This window comes from Octopus sinensis, linkage group LG14 (assembly GCF_006345805.1).
Source record: "Octopus sinensis linkage group LG14, ASM634580v1, whole genome shotgun sequence".
In the NCBI taxonomy this organism is placed as follows: domain Eukaryota; kingdom Metazoa; phylum Mollusca; class Cephalopoda; order Octopoda; family Octopodidae; genus Octopus; species Octopus sinensis.
Genome location: NC_043010.1, coordinates 56,592,908 through 56,614,651, shown reverse-complemented (window position 1 = coordinate 56,614,651; position 21,744 = coordinate 56,592,908). Strand labels below are relative to the sequence as shown.

The 21,744-nt window shown below is 40.5% G+C and overlaps 2 protein-coding genes across 2 annotated transcripts in view; both read right to left on the bottom strand.

Moving 5' to 3' along the window:
* Window positions 1–435: 435 nt before the first annotated feature.
* LOC115219106 (TATA-box-binding protein) lies at window positions 436–21,705 on the bottom strand. The gene is made up of 7 exons (XM_029789180.2): window positions 20,942–21,705; window positions 17,706–17,878; window positions 15,584–15,763; window positions 8,244–8,307; window positions 5,158–5,261; window positions 3,348–3,442; window positions 436–1,820 (listed from the first exon to the last, which is right to left on the bottom strand). Exons 1-7 carry the CDS (start codon window positions 20,993–20,995, stop codon window positions 1,744–1,746), a joined length of 747 nt encoding a protein of 248 aa, XP_029645040.1. The 5' UTR covers window positions 20,996–21,705; the 3' UTR covers window positions 436–1,743.
* The window catches only part of LOC115218896 (ras-related protein Rab-24), a 32,276-nt gene continuing 30,194 nt past the window's right edge, over window positions 19,663–21,744 (bottom strand). The window contains exon 8 of the mRNA XM_036509053.1: window positions 19,663–19,674. The gene's annotated coding sequence lies outside the window, so the exon portion shown is untranslated. The remainder of the gene's footprint in view (window positions 19,675–21,744) is intronic.

The following is a 21,744-nucleotide window of genomic DNA, read 5'->3' as shown; positions in this document are numbered from 1 at the left end:
CTTTTCAAGTGAGCCCCACAATGGGACATGAAAACATCACGGGCTCATTAATAACACTGAATTTTAAAGTTGTGTCCCTTGCACTTCTTGACAAGAATTTTCATTAACATTAACGACTTGTTGGTTTATTTATGTCCTCTTAGCATTTCAGCAAAAGACACTGACACTTATTAAGTAGAAGATTTTAAAAATAAGTACTGGGGTCAATTTGTTGGATTAAACTCTGGAAGGCAGTGCCCAAGCATGGCCACGGCCCTATAAATAAAACAAGTAAAAGATAAATCAATTTCAACACATTGTTTTGTTAGAAATAGGAAAAGTGGAAACAGGTTTTGTTTCCGTGTCCCCTTAAATCCCTTCCCCGCCTCACCACTCAGATGCCATCCTTCTTCTCACCAAACAAGAACAAAAAAAGTAAAGAAAAAAGAAACAACATAAAAAATAAAGAAGTTTATTAGAGTGGTGATTCAATGTCATTTATGAATATGACCTTTGACCTGACAGGGTCAAAGGTGTCAACCTTCTTGTTAACCCTCACCATCCATTTTCATCACAAGTTGGAGGGTGGAGTGGTACTGACATAAAGAGAGAAAGGAAGGGGGATATTGTGGAGGTGGGGGCACCCCACCACGCTCCCTGAGATGACCAAGGCCATGCTGGTGCAACACCTGTTCATAGATCTGTCTTCTGATAACTTCCAAAATGTCACTGGTAAAGAACAGCATTATTGCTTGTAAGGTTCCAGCATGCTAAGCCATTGATTCACAGCATTTCTAGTGGCATAAGTGGACAAGGAGTAGCTGTAGCTTGAGGCAAAACAAACATCACAAGGGATTTGCTTTGAAAAACACAAACTTTTCAGCTCCCCCCCCCCACTGTTGCTAACACGTATACATGTGTGTGCACATATATATATACACACACACACACACACACACAACACAAACATTCATATCAGTAATTAAAGCAGATTTTATGCCATCATTAATTTGAATCTTGTTTTGCTAGTTTTAATTGCTGTTATGATCCAGTCTGCAGAGCGAGTGTTTCTTATGCTTGTGTGTGTGTGTGTGTGTGTGTGTGTGTGTGTCTATATATATATACATACACACACAACTCATCTTCTGCACAGTTTCTGTTGACCATCTCCTCAGACCCCTGGCCAGGGACAGGGGTATAGAACCATCAAACACAGATGCCCCCTCCCACCTCCACAGGTGTCAGAATAAATTATTGAAAGTCCAGTGAAAGGTAAAGGGTCAGTAGCATGCGGGTGTCTGGAGGAAAAATAATTCACAAAAATGGATGAAAGTCTCTGGAAAGGAGAGAAGGGGACAAATTGTTGGAATCTATTGAAGAACTGGTGTTGAGTGGATCCTTGGTGACTGGTGTCAGGTGGAATAGAGGAGACACCTAAGTTGTGATCAATATTGGGCCCCTGGTTAGTTTGGAGCTTGGTCACTTCTCTCTCGACATCAGTCACATTTTCATGGTTTTAATTCGGCAGAACTTGAGGGTTCCACCTTGGCAAACAACAAACTCTCTTCCAATGTGTCTTTATTCTTCTAACTTTGGAAAAGATGGATTACGAAACTTGTCTGACACAACACCAACATTCTATGTTCAATGTTTACCAAAGACTGGTCTTCTACAAGATTATGGTGTGGTGTGCGGCATGTTCCTTCCGTGTTGCTGTCTGTGCCAGATATTTGAATATTGAACAGGGATAAAGGTGACTGGCACTCACTGCTTCTTGAAACCCTTCAATATTGGATAGATATTTTCAAAGGCATCGTAAATTTCTTGTCGGACTTTGGCCCCTACACATGGATATAACAAACAGGAGCAATATGTTAGAAACAGAAAACAAGAGTAACAGGTTAGTATTTTGTTTTAAACATTTAAGAAAATGAAATCTCTTCAATGGGTTCCCATCAAAATTTGGCCTGAAGTCTTGCGTGTGTGTGTGCGTTGGGTTTACAGAAAGATGGGGTGGGGGAATAAACTGTCTGGGAATAGAGTCAAAGAGAATTGATAGCAGGAGTACGCATAAAGGAGTGAGTAATCAATCAAAAACCATGAAAGAGATCTATTGCTTTATACCATACCACTACCAACCCTCTTAGCTCAGGGTTGTGAGTTCAAACCTCACAACATGCCACCACACAAACCGTCACTTTATTAAAATGGTGGAGGATAGAATTACTACATTGCTGTTGTTTAACCCTCTGTCAGGCCTGATGCAGTACATCTATGATCAAAAACATTCCAGCTATGACCATCCTGTCTTATTTTCACAATGTATCCAAGATATTAGTCAATGGGTCCAATTGCTTGAAAATTATAGGATTTTGCAGCTATTTCTAGTAAGTCAGGCAAGGCAGAGACTCGCAGATTGGAGTGTTGTAGGGTGTCGAGGAGGGGGGTGGGTGTTGCAGAGTGGAGAGAAGCTTAGTCATCCAGCTAATCAATAAACAATCCTTTATTAAAAGACTCTCCACTTCTGCCCCACCATTGCTCATTACAATTATTATTATTTTCAAGAGATCAGTGACCAAATACCTTGTAGTATTTAGTCATGCCCTCCTCATATGCTGAGTTCAAATCCCATCTGTGTTAATTCTATTATACATTTTTCCAGGGTCAGTGTAACAAGCCAAACCCGGTTGAGTATACCTCATTCTACATGGCCTCTCTTATAAATTAGCTTACTTTCTATTGGCAGGTGTCAAAAACAGTTGGATGCCCCTCACTGCCTCAAAAGAATCTCTACCAGTTGTTTTGTTCCTTCACCCCCACCCTGGGCCACCAGCATGCCTCTTTGCAGTTTTCACGTTTTAATTGGACAAAATGCCATGTGTTCACTACCTTCCTTTACATTCAGTGTTCAAATCTCATCAAGGGTGATTTTTCCTTTCATTTTTACAGGGTTGATCAAGTACCACTAGGGGGCTATTTCCCTCTCCACCTCAATCTACCTTATACTTATCTTAGAAACTATTCAACGTCTGCTTTCCATGCTGGCATGGGTTGTACGGTTGAACAGGGGCTGCCCAGGCTTCCATGATTTCTACAGCTGGACACCCTTGCCAACATCAACTGCATTTGTATGAAATCAAAGAGACGAGATTGGTGGTGGTGGTCGTGATGTGGATTGTATCAGTGTGGGGAGGGGCTCAAGAAAGCTGTCTGTCTGTTTGTCCAACAATTGGGTGGGACATAGTAGGTTTAAGAATCAACAACTGACTTTTGAAATATGAGTTAGGGTTAATGGTTAAAGATTGATGGTTGATGAATAACTGATTGAAAAATAAAGATTGCAGATTAATTGAAAGCTTTTGTCCTACCTGTTAGGACAACTTTCCCAGACACAAATATTAACAACACAATCCTGGGTTTGACCATTCGATAGATTAATCCCGGGAACAATTCTGGTTCATAACTGAAAATACAAAACAGAGAAAATTCTATCACAAAATCATCAGAAAAACGACAACCCCCATGCCCCTTCAGGTGGGTGGGGAAGGGGACACTCCACTAAATGTATCCAAGGACCAGCTGATGAATCAAATCTATTCTCCAACACCAAGAATACACCTTTTGGCAACCTTCCACACAATTTCAAGTTTCCAAATTTCACTGACTTTGGGAGAAGATATCGATCCAAAGTGTTTTGTTGTGGGATGAAATCTCAGGCCAAGACTTCTTTTACACTCCCAGTCATGGCTGACACCCTCAAAAAGAGCTTAAACAACTGAAGGGTTAAGCAGTTCTACAGACACCGACTCTTTTTCCCTTGTTTTTTTTTTTATCATTTTATGCCTGCTTTCCTTGCTGGCATTGGTAGGATGGATCATCCTGGATTGGATCCTTGTTGGAGGACACTGTCCCCATAGACAGGCGCTCAGAAGGGTCATTTGGCTTGGTTTCTACAAATGGATGCTCTTCTTACCACCAACCACTTTACAGTGTGTACTGAGTAACACCAGCATTAAGGAGTTGTTGAGACAGGAGCAAAGGACAACTCCACCCTACTTTACCCCTATTCTCTCTAAACCATTATGTAGTATTAAAGAACTGGATCAAAAAACTCTGAGCAGGGTTCAATACTATACACTGGTTACTGGAGAAATTAAAATTCTCAGATGCCATCTGCACCAGTAAACAATAGCTAAGTTAGTGCTGACAGATTTAACACTAGAAGAAGCATTAAAATGTTCAAAAGAAAACAATTATGTGCTGAGGAACTTGTTGAGGTTCACCATGGCCAAAACTGGTCAAGTTTCCACCTCTCTTCCTCTCGTGTCCATCAGTACCTGGTGCCCTTCTCTCGCCAAGGTGAAACCCTGAAGACATTGAAAACCAAACTGTGTTTGTTTAGCCCCTGTTCAACTTCAAAGGAGGTAAACTAGGATCAACAGTATTCCAGCCATGACCATCCTGTCTTATAGGAGCCAAGGGAGGGGTTAAATTAGCTAATGGCCCTGTCCTTATTAAGACAGCAGGCTATGATGTGAGGATCATTCGTATATTTGTAGCAGAATGAGTGACCTGTGCATTGTTGGCCAACAAACAGTGCAGTGGTGTGTAAAGGAATTATATTAGGGCCCAGTGAAAGGGGGGAGGTGTAGAAGATCGAGGAGTGTCGGATGAAGGTAGTGTTAGGAAGGGCAGACAACTATGTGTATAAGTGCTACCAGCTTCAGTTATGTAACCATGGTAACAGACTATTTCTGGAGATGACAGCAACTTGACAACATTAATTAGGTCCCCTGCATTAGGGAAGGAGAAGTACCACAAGCTCCTGTCATCACAGGCACCATCAAGGGCTGCAGCAACCTGGGTAGTTAGAGGTCATTCTTTGGGTCACTCTTAAGAGGACTGAGCAGATATTATTTGTATATCAGTGTCAGAGATATATGACCACCACCACTGCCATCAACCTCCACGTCATTGTTTAACCTGCTAGGAACAACAGCCAAACTCCCTCAAACCACACCATACAATATTAAGGAAAGGATATATTAGATAATCTAGTGCTACATCTATCTATAAGGATGGTCATGTCTGGAGTGTGTTTAGCCATGGATGGGGTGGATAAGGGTCAGACTCAGGGCTAAGCAAGCAGGTACATAAACAATAAAGAGGAAATCTCACCTTGAAAATTGTTGATGTGTTAAAACTAAACCTTCAAGACGAATGGGGAACTTGACATCACAACTACCAACCATGTTCTGGATCTTAAAGTCAAGGAATTTTGCCTGAAAATAGAAAGAGAATTGGTCAGCACTAATGATTTGATAAAATGGGTTGAACATAGTAACAGACACACACAGAATTTTCTAGATATCAACATAAAGGCTTTCTCATTTCAGAAACTGTTAAAGATTTCTGGGAGGAGTAGTTAGAAAATTAGAAGTGAAATAGTTTTGAAGGTGATTAAAGCCCACATTAATGTACAACAGAAGATATTGAGGAAAGTGGCTAAGTCAATCTTGTCTATCAACACCCACCATATTCTCTGGACATTGCCCCATCTGATTTTCATTTATTCTGCAGTCTTCAAAATCATTTGGAAGGAAAAATATGAATTCTGTACACAAGGTCAGAACGGTACTGGAGGAGTATTTTTCATCATGGGGACAAGTGAATTTTGGAAGAAGGGCTTTACAAGTCTACCAGAGAGATGAAAGAGGATTGTAGAGAATGAAGGAGAGTATATTTTAGATTAGAAAAGAACTTTGTTTATCATAATTTTGAAAAATAAAAGAAGTATAAAAAAACTGCATTATTTATGGGATGACCCAATTCATGGTGACATTTTGGTTGGTGTGTGAGCATCATTTAATGTCCACTTTTCCATGCATGCATGGTCAAACGGAGTTTGTTTGAATCTGATTTTCTATGGCCAGCTGCCCCTTCTTGTCGCCTACCCTCGCCTGTTTCCAAGTAAGCTAATATTTCTCCATGGCCAGACATGTTCTCACAGCATATTGGAAATGAATGACACTGCTTGGGGGGCAGGGTCACTCGTTTCCAACTATGATGTGATATTAAGACGAGGAGACACAAACAATTTCCGTCTGCCAAATCCACTGAGGAGGAGGAGCATCGGTCGTTTGCCGAAGACTCTTGTGGAAGACACTTGCCCAGGGCACCATACAGGGGTGGGACTGAATCCAGAACCATGTGGTTAGGAAGCACCTATACACACACACACACATGGGGTGTATATGAGAGCTATGCAAGGCATGAGAGACTCTAGCAGAGTGACATCTGAAGAGACATGGAACAATGAGGAATAATACAAGGTTGTCCATGTATCTCCTCAATTATCTCCCCTTGATCTGTATCCCTCTCCAGTTTTAATAAAGCCGGAACTGAAGCAAGAGTCAACATTAATCCTTCAGGGATCAGAGAGTCAGGCTTACAGCACCACCAGCCCCGTCTCCCAGTTTAAAAGAAGGAGAAAAATCTGTAACTTTAAACTCCACATCAATCAAAGACTTTCTCATAATAATAAATTATAGGAGGCAGCACAGTTTCAAACCAGTGGCGTTTTTCTTTTGCTTCTGATACCCAATTGTGGTGCAATGACATTTTTTTAGCTGCAGGTATGATTGAAGAGCTAACAATTTTACTTTACAACTATGAGATTGTGAGCTCAATCCCCTAGCATGGTATCTTGGCAGAATATCTCCTCCCGGGGCTTCAGGTTGATCATTGTATAGATGGAAACTTGTAACCTACTGTGAAATATATACATCTTTGGTTGTCTATCATGAGTTGATGTTGGTTGTTCTTGTTCAGAAAACATCTCTGGTAGTCTCCTTGAATTTAGGCCACGGGGCCCTGATCATGATTTGCAGCAGCAATGACCTCTGCTGCTGCTGCTGCTGCTGCTGCTGCTGGTGGTGAAGGGACTTGGAGCAATGGAGAAGGGATGCCTCTCGTCTATTCTTTTGTATTCTCTCCAATGTATCTCAATGGCTGGAATTAGAAGCTTGCAAGGCCTTGCTCCTCGGTTCCTGATCTTGAGGCTCGTGGGTGTTGGTGTGACATAAGAAGCAGCTGTGCCAGTGCCACTCTGTAAAGTGGTTGGCATCAGGAAGGGCCTCGTCCAGCTGACCCTGCCAATACAGACAGCATGGACAACGGACGTTAAATGACGATGATGTCTCTATACACCTGACACATTATTCATTAATACTTAATGTGTGTACCTTTAATTCTGGAAAGACACCAAGTGTGACAAGGTGACTACCTGTTACAGACGTGGCACAACGACTTGCTTAGAAACTGTTGCAGTCACACCCCGATCTCAGTTCTCTCCCTTGAATGGCTTTCATTGACATGTGACACCATCATCCGGAGACCTTTAGCATCGTCCATTCTGTTGTAGAGGGGTGTTCTGCTAACTGAGGATAGCAGTTACTTGACCATCAATGTAACCTGCCTTTACCATAGTCCACTTTGTTGTACAGGGGTGTTAGACTTGAGGGTAAGTGCATCATCTAGCCAACCTTGGCCTCCTTCAGCAGAGCTTATTCTGTTATGGGGAGATAACCCAACAGTTGTTTAGTCATACGTATGGAAATCCTCTGAAAGAAATATTCTAAAAAATCTGAAAATAATTATTACCCACAATTCACAGAACAATTAAACATCATCTCAGTAAATTAATTAACTACCTGTATTTCTGCTTGTGTGTTCTGCTAGCGTGGCATGGTCTCCCTTGGCAACATATCAAACTTGTTCTTTAACAAACAAACCACTGCAATGGCCTCTACTTCCTTCAACTCGCCCCCACCCCCGTTCTGTCTCCATTACCATTGAAATTAGATTCGTCTTCTCCACGTTACTCACACAACACTTTAGGCATTATTCCCTGTTTCAGGTTTAAGTAAATTAGAAATTCATCAATAAATCATTCAAAATTCCTTTCTCACCTCCGACACAAAGGAAACAACAATCTCTTCGACAAATCACACCCTGACAAAATGCAGTGAACTACCTTTGACTGCAGTTCTGCTCAATAATAAACTCTGAAGACAAGAAATGCTAAGAATAAATACAAGCCAGCATTTTGTCTGCCGCACTAAGAATTCTGTCTAATTATAAATATGATGATGATGATGATGATGAAAGCAACATGAATCTTAAACCAATTGATTTCTAGTTTTGTCATAAAAGAATAAAACTGTGAAACTAATCTGAGACTAATTTTTGGAAAAAATACTCACAGGAAATCCAAGTTTCTGGACAATTCTTGCATATTTCCGTGCTGCTAGCTTGGCCATATCTTCACTGAAACAAATAAATAAAAATCCGAAATGCAATTCTTGGAAATAGTGAAAAAGAGTTTAGATATTTACAAGTTTTGAAAATTAAGATATTGCAACATTTTTGTAATTCTCCATTCTTAGCTGAAAGTTTTAAAATTGTAGAATTAACTTTAGTGCCTGGAATGGATGTGGTTAAGAAATTTGCCTCCCAGCCACATGGTTTCAAGTAGGTTCTAATCTAAAACTGAGCTACCCCTTGGCCAATCAATGGAATTTCGTAAACTGTGTAGATGTGGTCTTTGATTTCTACAGAAACAGATTAAATTCCAGAAACATGTCTGGAGAAAGAAAAGGCTTTACAAATGCAAAATCATTTTATCTTGAAACAGCTGCAGACATGGCTGTGGTAGTTCACAAGGTTTAGGGTTCATTTCATCATTGTTTAACGTCTGCTTTCCATGCTGGCATGGGTTGGACGGTTTGACCAGGGCTGGCAAGCTGTACCAGACTCCAGTCTGTTTTGGCATGGTTTCTACGGCTGGATGCCATTCCTAATGCCAACCACTCTGAGAGCGTAATGGGTGCTTTCATGTGCCACCAGCACAGGTGCCATTTGGAAATAAAATGTAAGAAGTGGAAGTTGAAGAACCCCCTTTTTGGGTGATCCTCATTTAACGTCCATTTTGCACGCTGACAGGGGCTGGGAAGCCTGACGATTGCACCAGGCTCCACTGTTTCCTTTGACATGGTTTCTATGGAAGGATGCCCTTCCTAATGCAAGCCACCTTACAGTGTTCTGTGTGCTTTTTACATGGCACCAACACCAGGGGTCAGCAAGTAAGTTGCAAGACAAAACAATTGAGAGGAAGTAGTATTGAGGGAAGGGGCATTATGCCAGGTGATGAGAAGTGAAAATACAAAAATAGGGGTTTGTTGTGGAGATGCATGGCTACCTCAGTTTGAAAAGAGAGATGTGTCAGATGGATAGAGATGAATGCAGTGAGTGGAGTACATGGGTGGAATTAGCAGGTGTTAGGAAGAGGAGTTGTGGAGAAGGGATAGGTTAGGGACCATTTATTGCCAACAGAGGTAAAAGCTGTCTGAATTTTCTCCACCCTGTCCTTATTCTAGCAAATGTCCTTTCCGAACATTCTCCCTCTTCTATTCTAATTAGGTCACTTAAGTAACAGAGACTATCTACTACCTCTAAGGATCCTCCTAGGCATTTGAGACAATTGATTTCCAATCTTCCATGAAAACATGTCTGGCCAAAGGGGGGGAAATATTACCTTGCTTGGAAACAGGAAACGAGTCTGGACATAGAAAATTTCCGTCAATAAACTACATCCAACCCAGGCAAGCATGGAAAAGGGGACATTAAAATGATGATATAGCACTGGAGTTTGAGGCAAATTTTCTACACTCAGATGTCCTTCCAGTTGCCAACCCTCACCCACAGGAAACTGGAAACAAACAACATCTCTTGTATGACAGTCATACTCATTTAAAATCATCACAACACCAAAGTACACACAAACACATTATGGGCTTCTTTCAGCTTTATCTATCAAGTCCAGCCACAAGGTTTTGATTAGCCATTTCTGTCCAAAATGGTGTACAATGAAACTGAACCCAAGACCACATGGTTGAGAAGCAAGCTTCTAAATCACACAGCCATTCCTGTTGTCATCCATAGGTGGAGGCATGGCTGTGTGGTAAGAAGTTCGCTTCCCAACGACATGTTTCTGGGTTCAGTCCCACTGCATGGCACCTTGGACAAGTGTCTCAGGCCAACCAAAGCCTTGTCAGGGGATTTGGTAGATGGAAACTGAAAGCAGTCCATTGCACATATATATATGTGTGTGTGTGTGTTTCTGTCTGTGTTTGTCCTCCCACCACTGTTGGTGTTTGCATCCCCATTACTTAGAGGTTCAGCAAAAGAGACTGACAGAATACTGGGCTTCAAAAAGAAATACTAAGGTTGATTCATTTGACTAAAAATTCAAGGTGGTGCCCCAGCATGGCCACAGTCTAATGATAGATAAAAGATATGAGGTAGTGCTGAGAAGTTCCTGGCTTTATGGGTCTCACAAAAAGCCTGGTTGGAGGCCCAACCTTCTGAGTTCTTTTACAGGGCTTACGAAGACTGAAGGCCCGGCTGCTGCAGTGTGTGAATCTGAGAGGAAGATGTTGAAATAAATCATTATCAACTGATCTTCCTCTATTTTCTTTTACCCAAAGCCAGGAGATTTTCAACCCCACCCCCTCGTGTGTGTGTGTGTATGTATATATATATATATACGTAAAAGCACCATTCGCTTGTGGCCGTTTGCCAGCTCTGCCTGGCCCCCGTGTTGGTGGCACGTAAAAGCACCATCCGTTCGTGTTCGTTGCCAGCCTCGCCTGGCCCCCGTGCCGGTGACACGTAAAAGCACCGTCCGTTCGTGGCCGTTCGCCAGCTCTGTCTGGCCCCGTGTCGGTGGCAAGTAAAAGCACCATCTGTTCGTGTCCGTTGCCAGCCTCGGCTGGCCCCCATGCCGGTGACACGTAAAAGCACCATCCGTTCGTGGCCGTTCGCCAGCTCTGTCTGGCACCTGTGCAGGTGGCACGTAAAAAACACCCACTATACTCGCAGAGTGGTTGGCGTTAGGAAGGGCATCCAGCCGTAGAAACACTGCCAGATCTGACTGGGCCTGACGAAGCCTTCCAGCTTCACAGACCCCAGTTGACCCGTCCAACACATGCTAGCATGGAGAGCGGACGCTAAATGATGATAATGATAGATAAAACTTACTTGGAAGAGGATGTGTGGAATTTAATCATATAATAATATAAATAATATATATATATATATATGCATATATATATATATGCATATATATATATATGCATATATATATATATGCATATATATATATGCATATATATATATATATATATATATATATGCATATATATATATATGCATATATATATATATATGCATATATATATATGCATATATATATATATATATATATATATATATGCATATATATATATATATGCATATATATATATATATATGCATATATATATATATATGCATATATATATATATATATGCATATATATATATATATGCATATATATATATATATGCATATATATATATATGCATATATATATATATGCATATATATATATATATGCATATATATATATGTGCATATATATATATATGTGCATATATATATATATATATATATATTATATATATATATATATATATATATATATATAATGCATATATATATATATGCATATATACATGTACATTCTTTATTTTCTCTCCTTGTTTCTTTCTGTGGAAGAGCGTAGGCTCGAAATGTTAAAGACTTTTTCACTTCCCAAGTGATATACTAATACATCTGTTTGTTGTCTACACCACCTCACTTCATCTTGCTTTTTTTTGTGACTTCTTCCCCTTATATAGATACATATATTTACATACTTACATTTATACATATATATGCATATGTGGGCATAGGAGGTCATGAAATGTGTACAACAAAAAAATATGAAGTATGAGTACATGGAATATGAACTATTTTTTCGAATGAAAGATGCAAATGGAAAACAAGACAACAAAAAGAATGGTGTGTGTGTATATATATATATATACATATATATACATCATCATCGTTTAATGTCTACTTTCCATGCTGGTATAGGTTGGACGGTTTGACTGGGGTCTGGTGAGCCAGATGGCTGCACCAGGCTCCAATCTGATCTGGCAGAGTTTCTACAGCTGGATGCCCCTCCTAATGCCAACCACTCCGAGAGTGTAGTGGGTGCTTTTACATGCCACCGACACGTAAAAGCACCCACTATATATATACTGGATTAAGCACATAAATGTGAAACAAGGTGGAAAAAAGAGTGCTCAAGTAATATGTTTTATTTAAAAGCAGCAGAAAAAACACAAAAACTGTTACTCAGAGTACACGTTCCTGTTCATTGGACAGTTTTGTTAGGGTTAGGTTTGTCCGACGAACGGGAATGTGAAACTGAGTAACAGTTTTTGTGATATTTCTGCTGCTCTTAAAGTACATACAGAGATATAGACATACAAGTGTGAGTGTCAGAATAGTAAACCATTGAGTTGCATCGCTTTGTGTGAAAAATGCCAATGATTTGATTAGTAGACAAGGTCAAAGATTGAAGAATCAGGCAGATCCATCTTCAACCTGGTGCTCCAGTAAGGCCAGTCTAATGACTGAAACTAGTTAAAGAATTTCTTTAAAAACACTCTTTTCCATATTTTAAAACCAAAACTCTGAGTACCAATTTAAATGATATCATTTAAATTCTTAAGATATCAGAACAATGTCTGAACTATTTTTCCTAAAATAAATATTTTTTAATCATTGGACTGGCCATGCTGGGGCAACACCTCTACAGTTTTTAAAGGATAACTATTTAATCCGGGATTAACTGCTCATTATTATTATTATTATTATTTAATCTGGGATTAATTCTCTATTGGAAGGCTTTAATTTACTATTATGGTGTAACGGGATTAGCTCTACACCAAAATAACAGAAGGTATTTTCGTTTCCCACACACTAATACAGCCTTTAGTCACAACGAAGTATAGTTTGCTTATGTGAACCATTAAGTTACTGTTTCTCACATCATTGTAATGGTGACCAGGTGCTCTCTGTTTTTCCCATTGACTCAGTAGAGCATCAAGGAGAGAGAGAAAGGGCTACATGTGTACTGGGCAGCTGTGGCTCATTACCAATAGCGTAGACTGGTCTTACATGGAATAATGTGCCTTGCTCAAGGACACGAGCCAAGGATGAAATCTGAAAATTTATGACCTTGAATCCAACCACTGAAGAGAGCTTCAATACAGTTTCCCCACTTGCAAAGTATATTGGTCAACTGAAGGACATGGTGGAGGAGACTTCCCCAAAGTAGAATGAAATGCAGACTAATGTGACAAAACTCTGGCAACACCCAGTCACACATGTCTGTCTCAGTGGAGTTTACCAATTGGGGCCATCTTGGCTCATTACCAACTTCAAGAGTTCTCTGAAGACTGTGTTCAACCGATACTTCCCAACACCCTGTATGTGTTAACGATGTGTCTTTAATGGATACACTAGCAAGAACGGACCCATCACCATCATTAGTTCCTTTCATGACATTAATGAAAGTGAGTGACCTGTTATAATATTAGAGACAGGCTGAGGAGGGGCATGTGGGGTCAGGCAGTTCATTTTGAGACCAAATAGTTTGGGTTTCTTCCCCACAACTTGGATGTTGTTTGCTGGTGTTTATTATAGCTGTGAGTTGACCAAGACCTTGGAAATGAGATTCGAAAGATGGAGAATAGAAGCCTGTTTTGTGTGTGTGTGTGTGTATGCATAACTAATTCTGTGTCCTGCCTGTCTTTATATCTGCTTATACACACACACACACACATATATTCAGGGTGTATATATATATATATCTGTGCTGAATGTAAACAGTGTTGCTGTCCATACAGATTGTCCTCCATGAAGGAATGCCTATGCTGTTTGTCATTTGATAAACTGGGTGAAGCCTTAACCTTGCTCGGAAGCAGGTGAGGGTTGGCATCAGGAAGGGCAACTGGCTGTAGAAATTTCCATCTCAATGAAGTCTCATCTGATCCTTGCATTGATGGAAAAGTAGAAGTGGAATGGATGATAATGATAACACTGATGCTTTACAGAGCTCTCATTCACCAACCAATCCATCCATGACTTTCCAACACAATCACCAATTCATCTATCATCATCATCGTTTAACGTCTGTTCTCCATGCTAGCAAGGGTTGGACGGTTCGACCGGGGATCTGGGAAGCCAGAAGGCTGCACCAGGTCTAAAGTTCGAAGGTCGTGCTTCACCACCTTGTCCCAGGTTTTCCTGGGTCTACCTCTTCCACGGGTTCCCTCAACTGCTAGGGATTGGCACTTTTCACACACCTATCTTCATCCATTCTCCCCACATGACCATACCAGCGCAATTGCCTCTCTTGCACACCACAACTGATGCTTCTTAGGTCCAACATTTCTCTCAAGATACTTACACTCTGTCGAGTATGTACAGACATTACACATCCATCGGATCATACTGGCTTCATTCCTTGCAAGCTTACGCATATCCTCAGCAGTCACGGCCCATGTTTCACTGTCATGTAGCATGGCTGTTCGTACACATGCGTCATACAGTCTACCTGTTACTCTGAGCGAGAGGCCTTTAGTCACCAGCAGAGGTAAGAGCTCCCTGAACTTTGCCCAGGCTATTCTTACTCTAGCAGTTACACTTTCAGCACACCCACCCCCGCTACTGACTTGGTCACCTAGATAACGGAAGCCATCAACTACTTCTAGTTTTTTCCCCTGGAAAGTGACGGAAGTTGTTTTCTGCAGATTTTCAGTGTTTATTGCTCCTGAGCATCTGCCACATACAAAAACTAGATTCCCAGTTAGCCTTCCCTTGACATTGCTGCACCTCTTATGTGTCCATAGCTTACACTGGGTACATCTTATAGAGTTTCTACCTATGCCTTTTCTACAGATCGAACAGGGCCATCTACCTGAAGGCATTGGTGGTTTGTCTACCTTCCTACTTATTAGGACTTTGGTTTTAGCTAGGTTGACTCTAAGGCCCCTCGATTCTAAACCCTCCTTCCACACCTGAAACTTCTCCAGTTCTGATAGTGACTCAGCAATTAGAGCAAGGTCGTCAGCATAGAGGAGCTCCCAGGGGCATCCTGTCTTGAATTCCTCTGTAATTGCCTGGAGGACTATGATAAATAGGAGGGGGCTGAGGACTGAACCCTGGTGGACCCCAACCTCTACCTTGAATTCTTCAGTGTACACGTTGCCAACCCTAACCTTACTTACAGTGTAGTTGCAATATTATAAATAAATGAATCAGAACTACCATTCACCACAGTTAAGTGTTAACATATTTAACACTATTAGAAATAATTTGTGACGAGAGAAAAACAGTTTGGAAACCAATATTTTAATTAGTTTGAACTGTAAGGGAGATAACTATGGACATATTTCAGTCTTATTAGACCATCTTAGTAAAAAAGCAACTTTCTACACTTGCTGAAATATTGATGAGAGAACTACTAATTAGAAATAATTAATAAGTTACATACCATAAATTGTACACAAGTATAGAGTAAATTTAACAGTTTCTAAAATATGTGCATTTTTTAATACTTATTGCTAAATAAGAAAAGCAAACCACAGCAATTATTGTTATTATTACCTTTTAGCACCGGTGCAGACCATTTTGCCTGAACTAAAGATAAGAGCTGTCGTTCTTGGATCTCGTATTCGCATAATCACAGCAGCAAACCGTTTTGGGTTATACTCAGCATTTCTGGCATGTAATGCTATCTTTTTCAGGTCCAATTTACAACTGAGGTTCACTGTGCATACAATATTTCTGAAAATATACATAAACACCCGTATACACAGTATACATACATATATATGTACACATACAAACCAATAAGAAATCAATGAAATAGAAAGGGACAACAATTCAATAACATCATGAGCAAAACTGAAATTTGTAAATAATAATAATAATAATAATAATGGTATCTAATTTTGGCACAATTTCAGTGAGAGGATTATTCGATTACATTGACCCCAGTGTAGCACGGGTACTTATCAGCCCTGAAAGGATGAAAGGCAAAAATCAACCCTGGTAGCATTTGAACTTAGAGTGTAAAGTTGGAAGAAATGCCAAGTACAGTAACAATTCGGCCAACTCTTTATCTTAATAATAATAATAATGTAGAAATGTCAACAACAATTAATGATGCCATAGAAAATCAAAGAAAAAGTATTGTCTGCAGGAAATAATTTAAGAGGGTGGATGTGTGGTGGTCAAAATAAACCAAGTTATCATAAGCAGATGTATCAATTTCTGGGGCCTGCATTAGTGTCACTACATCCCCCACAAGAAAATCTTTTTCTTAATCGACAACCAGAAAACTAAAACATTCAATAACGTTTTTTTTTTTTATCACATTTATCGAAGCCATTAGACATCAGACTTCCAATATAGTGGTTAGTCAAGCACTGTACTTAGTAGTGTTACTAGTTATGATATACAGAGCATACAGAGTGAAAATTAAGATAAACAACAGTAAAAGTGTTTCCTTCCTATGTACGGTTCACCATTGCAGTTATTATTCAGAACTCAACATTGGATGTTCCAAGTGCATTGGGCTGTTTAACTGCAAGGCATCGTCAAGGAAACACTTTACAGCATTAGGTTACAGATGGATGTGCATATAGAGATCCTCATCACATGTATAGGTGGAACAGCCACGTGTGGAGAGTAATAGCCATAGCCAATAATTGGTGTTAAGCAGTATAATGACAAACTGCTACGAAGCAGCCAGAGAGGGATTGAATTACTGGACTGGATTATGAGAGAGAGGAGAAATACTTGGGTAATGACAAGTTGCTGTTTCTGGATTGGGAGAAAGTGTTTAACAGGGGACCACCTTCAATGGTTACTGAGGAAAGTAGGGTTAGGGTTAATACTAACCTAAATGACTTGTGAGATCTGTACAAGTTATGTACAAGGATACATTAAGTGAGAGTCGACAAGGGTTTCGGTGATGGTGTGAAGGTAGGAGTTAATCAAGGTTCTGTCTTCAATCTTCTTCTATTCATCATATAGGCCATTGAAGAGGAGTTTAAGATTGGCTGTCCATGGGAACTTCTAGAGAGGAAACTCAAAGCATAAATGCTAAATTTAGAATTGGTTCATAATCTTGCAAGCTACATGGCAACCCCCTCTGGTGCTGGTAAAATGAAAAACAAAAAAAAATAACCCTCCATACACAGTTAACTGGTTAGTGTTAGGAAGGGCATCCAGTGGTAGTAGACCCTGGAGCACAATGCAGTCCTTGGACCATTTGGAGCCAGCACGGAATGTTGACTCATGATGGTCATCCTTTAATGTCTGCTTTCCATGGTGGCATGGGTTGGATGGTTTGAGAGGAGCTGGTCAGGCAGAGAGTGGTACCAAGCGCCAAGTGTTTGCTTTGGCAGGCTTTCCTATGGTTGGACAGTTTTCCTAATGCTAGCCACCTGTGACTGAGAGTACAATATCCCACTCCACCCTTGAACACAAGCTGAGCATACCCACCTGTTGCTGCCTCAGACTTCACCCCCCCTCCCCCAATGTTACCAGTACTCCTTCTAAGTGGACTGGGGAAATGATGAAATGAAGTAGTCTCCTCAAGAACCTAAAGTGCCATCTGGTCTGGGAATGGATGCCTGTCCAATCAGTAGAGCAGGTGTGGTGAGAAGGTGAGAGAGAACGTAATAAGGTGAAGGTTATGACATGGAAGACAAGAACTCACTGTAATTGAGGTGTTATGCCTGATCCTTCTGATGTTGGTGTAGCAGGAGTCATTGGTGTCATAGGGGCCCCAGTGGCCGATGTTGGCTGTGGGTAGACACTGGAATTAGATCCTGGCATCACTGGTGATGACCCAATCGAAGATAAATTAAAAGCAGGAGACACCATCGGACTCTGGAAAAGAAACTCCATTGTTATTTGAGGATAGAAACAACATGACTGACTGTAGTAGTAGTGGTAGTAGTAGTAGTAGTAGAGGGATTTCAGGTGTATTTTATGGGTGTGAATTGACAATGTTGGATGGTGGAAGTGAGAACCACAAAGGCCATGGCGTATGAAAGGAAATATTGAAGACAAAGGTTTTGTGTTTCAAAGACAGAAGAGGAGAATTAATGAAAGGATTAGGAAAGAAATTGTTGGGGAGACATCAATCTAGGACATGGTTCTCTCAATTGCCAACAGGAAGAAGAATGATGTGATTTGGTTATGGTCATGGATGGACACACAGCCTGGAGAAAAGGACGAATGGGTGGACAGTGTGTATGTAGTTGTGGATCTATTGATGGAGGCAAGACTGTCTTTGCTGTTGTGTACCTAGAATGTCTCCAGTGATGGGTAGAAATGGACCGATTAGACTGTTAGGAGTGAAACAGTGTTTAGTGATGTTCTAGCTGCTACTTCTAACAGACCAAGCAACTACATAGAGGCTCACCCATTCAGTGTTGTTGTTCACCCCAGGTTAAGTCTAATCAAGCAGACTTCTAATAAAAGGCATTCCAGTGATGACCATCCCATCTGTTCAGGAGCATACAAGACTACATTATTCAATGCGTCCTGTCTTTACATAAGACTATAGGGTTTGATTTAAACGAGATTAGGTTGCTATTTCTAGCATGTTAAGTGATGACATATAGGGTCCCTGGCTAACTTGAAATGTGAAAATATGGGCTTTGTGACAGGGGACACAAGTTACAAGAGATTTCTATTGCAATAGGACAAGATTTAGGTGTAAATGGGGTGTGAAACAGTAGTTTGTACCACAAGAACAACAGGCCAATAATTATAGGAATATTTAATAGGACAAGTCTAAAGGAACATGCTATAGGATGAGACCTATAACTATAGATAAGTTGTATTTTTTATTGATTTGGTGTGAAGGAAGGGACAGTACCCATGAGAGAAGAGTAGAGTGATGTTAACATTCCATGGGAACTGTTACAAGTCAATGGCTATGGAGAAAACACAGACAGGGAGGGGATTGCAAAGGGCCAATATTCTTTGAAAGATGGACTGGGATTATTGGCGAGTGTGTGGCCTGGTGGGCTGGGAACAGAAGGAACTATGAATTTGGAATGGCTAGTAGACATGGCTCCAAGAGTAGAAGCCACTGAAGTAGTGGTAAAAAAAAGACAGAGAGAGAGAGGGGGATACATCGTATGTGAGGGGGTGGGGTCAGCGGTCAGAGTGTTTGTGAAGGACTTCATGCCAGTTGAGCATCGCTACAATATAGAAAATTAACAAATATTAAGAATTATGCTGTTGGTCTCCCAAATTCTTGGTCCTCTTCTCAACCTTATTTTCGAGCTGAGGCCCCAGTCTGCAACTTATCACAGTTGACAGGTTCAATTTTTGCCAGTCAGCAATTACAAAATGTTGCTGGAGTTGTAAAAAGGATTAATTAAAGACAGACTAATTAAATTAATGAATGTTTAGTAAATTTAAACATTGAAGTTCTTATATGAAATACCAACCATGGGGAGTGAGTTTTCTGGAAGACAACTATGTGACCGGCGGAAGTACTCATCACTTACTTGGACCCTCTCAAAAATAATTATGGGGTTTCTTGATCTCTGGTCAATCCTTTAATCTTTATAACTATTACAACTTACAAACCAACGAGCGTACCTCTATAGGGATACTCAACTTGCTAGAAATAACACCTAAAATCTGTCTCCAACCATATTCTATATCTTAAAGATATCGCAGTGTAGTCCTAGATATATTATGTAGGAATAAAAGGCGGGGTGGTCACAGCTGGAACGTCTTTGAATATGGGTCTACCTACTAGACTTATAAATATAAAACAGAACCGGAAGCGAAGAACTGTCTCCTTTGACCCTCTTGTCTGTCTGCTCGTGCCCTCATTTTTTGTCTCCATGTAGTGCTGCAGCGTGCTACACGTTCCAGGTATGACACACCCCACTCACTAGAAATAACAGCCAAAAATATCTCTTTCGAATTCCACCCTCCTGTCTTTATCAAACACGGAAGGACACAACAGATATTGTAATGTGATATGAAATGTGTAATAAGACAGGATGGTCATATCTGGAACGCATTGGCTATAATTCTGTTTAATTAACAAGCACACCACCAGCAACAGCTTTCTAACTGGTCGCGTGATCTACCAGAAATAGTAGCTAAATCTCAACTTACATGACGCCATCTTACAAATTGGAAGGTCACGTTGGATAATGTAGCCACAGATGGTATGGTCACAGAGGGAACGCCTTTGACCATAGGTCAACTAAATTAGGGTTGACTTGGGGCTAATCAACAGACTTTCTTCATGAGACTGTGTCTTAGGTAGACAAACCGACCATCGTTGTTAATACATGTCTACACACACGTACATAGATTTATATATACATACATGTGTGTATATATCGATAACATTGAATCAGTCAATGAGGCTGTTGTGACCCATGCTAGTAGAGGGGTCCCAGTACAATAAGAGTCCTATATCAGCGACCAATGCTTGCTGTAACAGAAATGTTGAGGGCTACACAAGTATTTTACATGAAGACATACTAAATGATTCTTTGGATTCTGGGTCCATGGACGAGAGTTATTAACACTGCAAACTGGCAACATTTTTCACCATTAAGCATTGGAGGCAGCGTGTTAACTAAAACTTGTATTTCCTTGTAAACTAGACCCCTTCTCTGAGACCTCTCTCACAAAAGTGTGGAGGATAAATGATTATAGTTAAAAGACTCTTATATTAAAATAAATTTAACAACAATATAAAGCTATGTCGAATTGTAAAGGCAACAGAAGGGTGTAGAATGTGTTTAATATAAATGGTAAAAACAAAAGGGAATTTGTTTCTTTAAAGCTAATTACGACAAAGATGAATGTTTGATGATATTTCGGTGGGTATCGAGGCCGTTGCCGGGTTTTAAGGTGTTGAAGTAAATAAATCGAACAGCTGAGAGAGGAAGAAATGGAGTTTACCTGTAACTGAGGTGTGAGTCCCGTCGTGAAGTAGTGAGTATTTAATGGATCCATTATTGGTGGTGGTCACGGCTGGATTTATAGTAGCTCAGAAAGAGTGGAAGTCGGTTAGAGGAGGGGGGAAGGGTTTTTAGGGTTTGAAGAAACTGGAATTATTTGGAGGGAGAAATTGAAATAAGATTTCGGCGGTAAATTAGAGACTAAAAATGGAAGGAGGGCGGAGTGTGAGGCTGTGGGAGGGTGAATGGTTATGTACAGTGGCCCATGGTGGGATCAGAGTGTCAGTAGGGGTGGTCACTAATGGAAGGTCGCTGGAAATAAAAAATAATTGAAGGAAAACGACAGGAAGGACTTCATTGTTTGAGGGTCACACGTGCTGCATTCTGGGTAAAAGCGACATAACTGTTCTCCTTTCACTGAAGAGTTCCAATAATTGTCGCTCTTCTGTCGACTGGATGGTGGGAATGGGGGGGGGGAGGTTGTAGCAGCCTATACAACCCGTGGTGTGCTTACCCGCTAGAAATAACAATAAAGTCTCCCTCAAATCACAGCCCAACCGTCTTTCGCGAAGAAGAATTCAGACAACGTTGTTTCTCATATACAAACGGTCATGACTGGAAGGTCTTAACCATAGCACTTACAAGTCAATACCGTGTTTGTGTGTAGGCTTGGATATGAGCATCTCCGTCACACAAGTGAAGTTGTCTGTTTCCAACCTTCCGTGGAAAGCATGTCTAGCCATGGGAAACAGGAGGGGTATCCAAACGATAGATAATCTGCGTCAACTGATTCCGTCAAAAGTG

Bases quoted from the DNA above. Each gene is read 5' to 3' on its own strand.
- LOC115219106 (XM_029789180.2), bottom strand. From the start codon at position 20,995: ATGGATCCATTAAATACTCACTACTTCACGACGGGACTCACACCTCAG. The intron at 17,879-20,941 runs GTAAACTCCATT...TTTCTTTTCCAG, and splicing joins GACTCACACCTCAGTTACAG to AGTCCGATGGTGTCTCCTGC. The intron at 3,443-5,157 runs GTGAGATTTCCT...TTGTATTTTCAG, and splicing joins ACACATCAACAATTTTCAAG to TTATGAACCAGAATTGTTCC.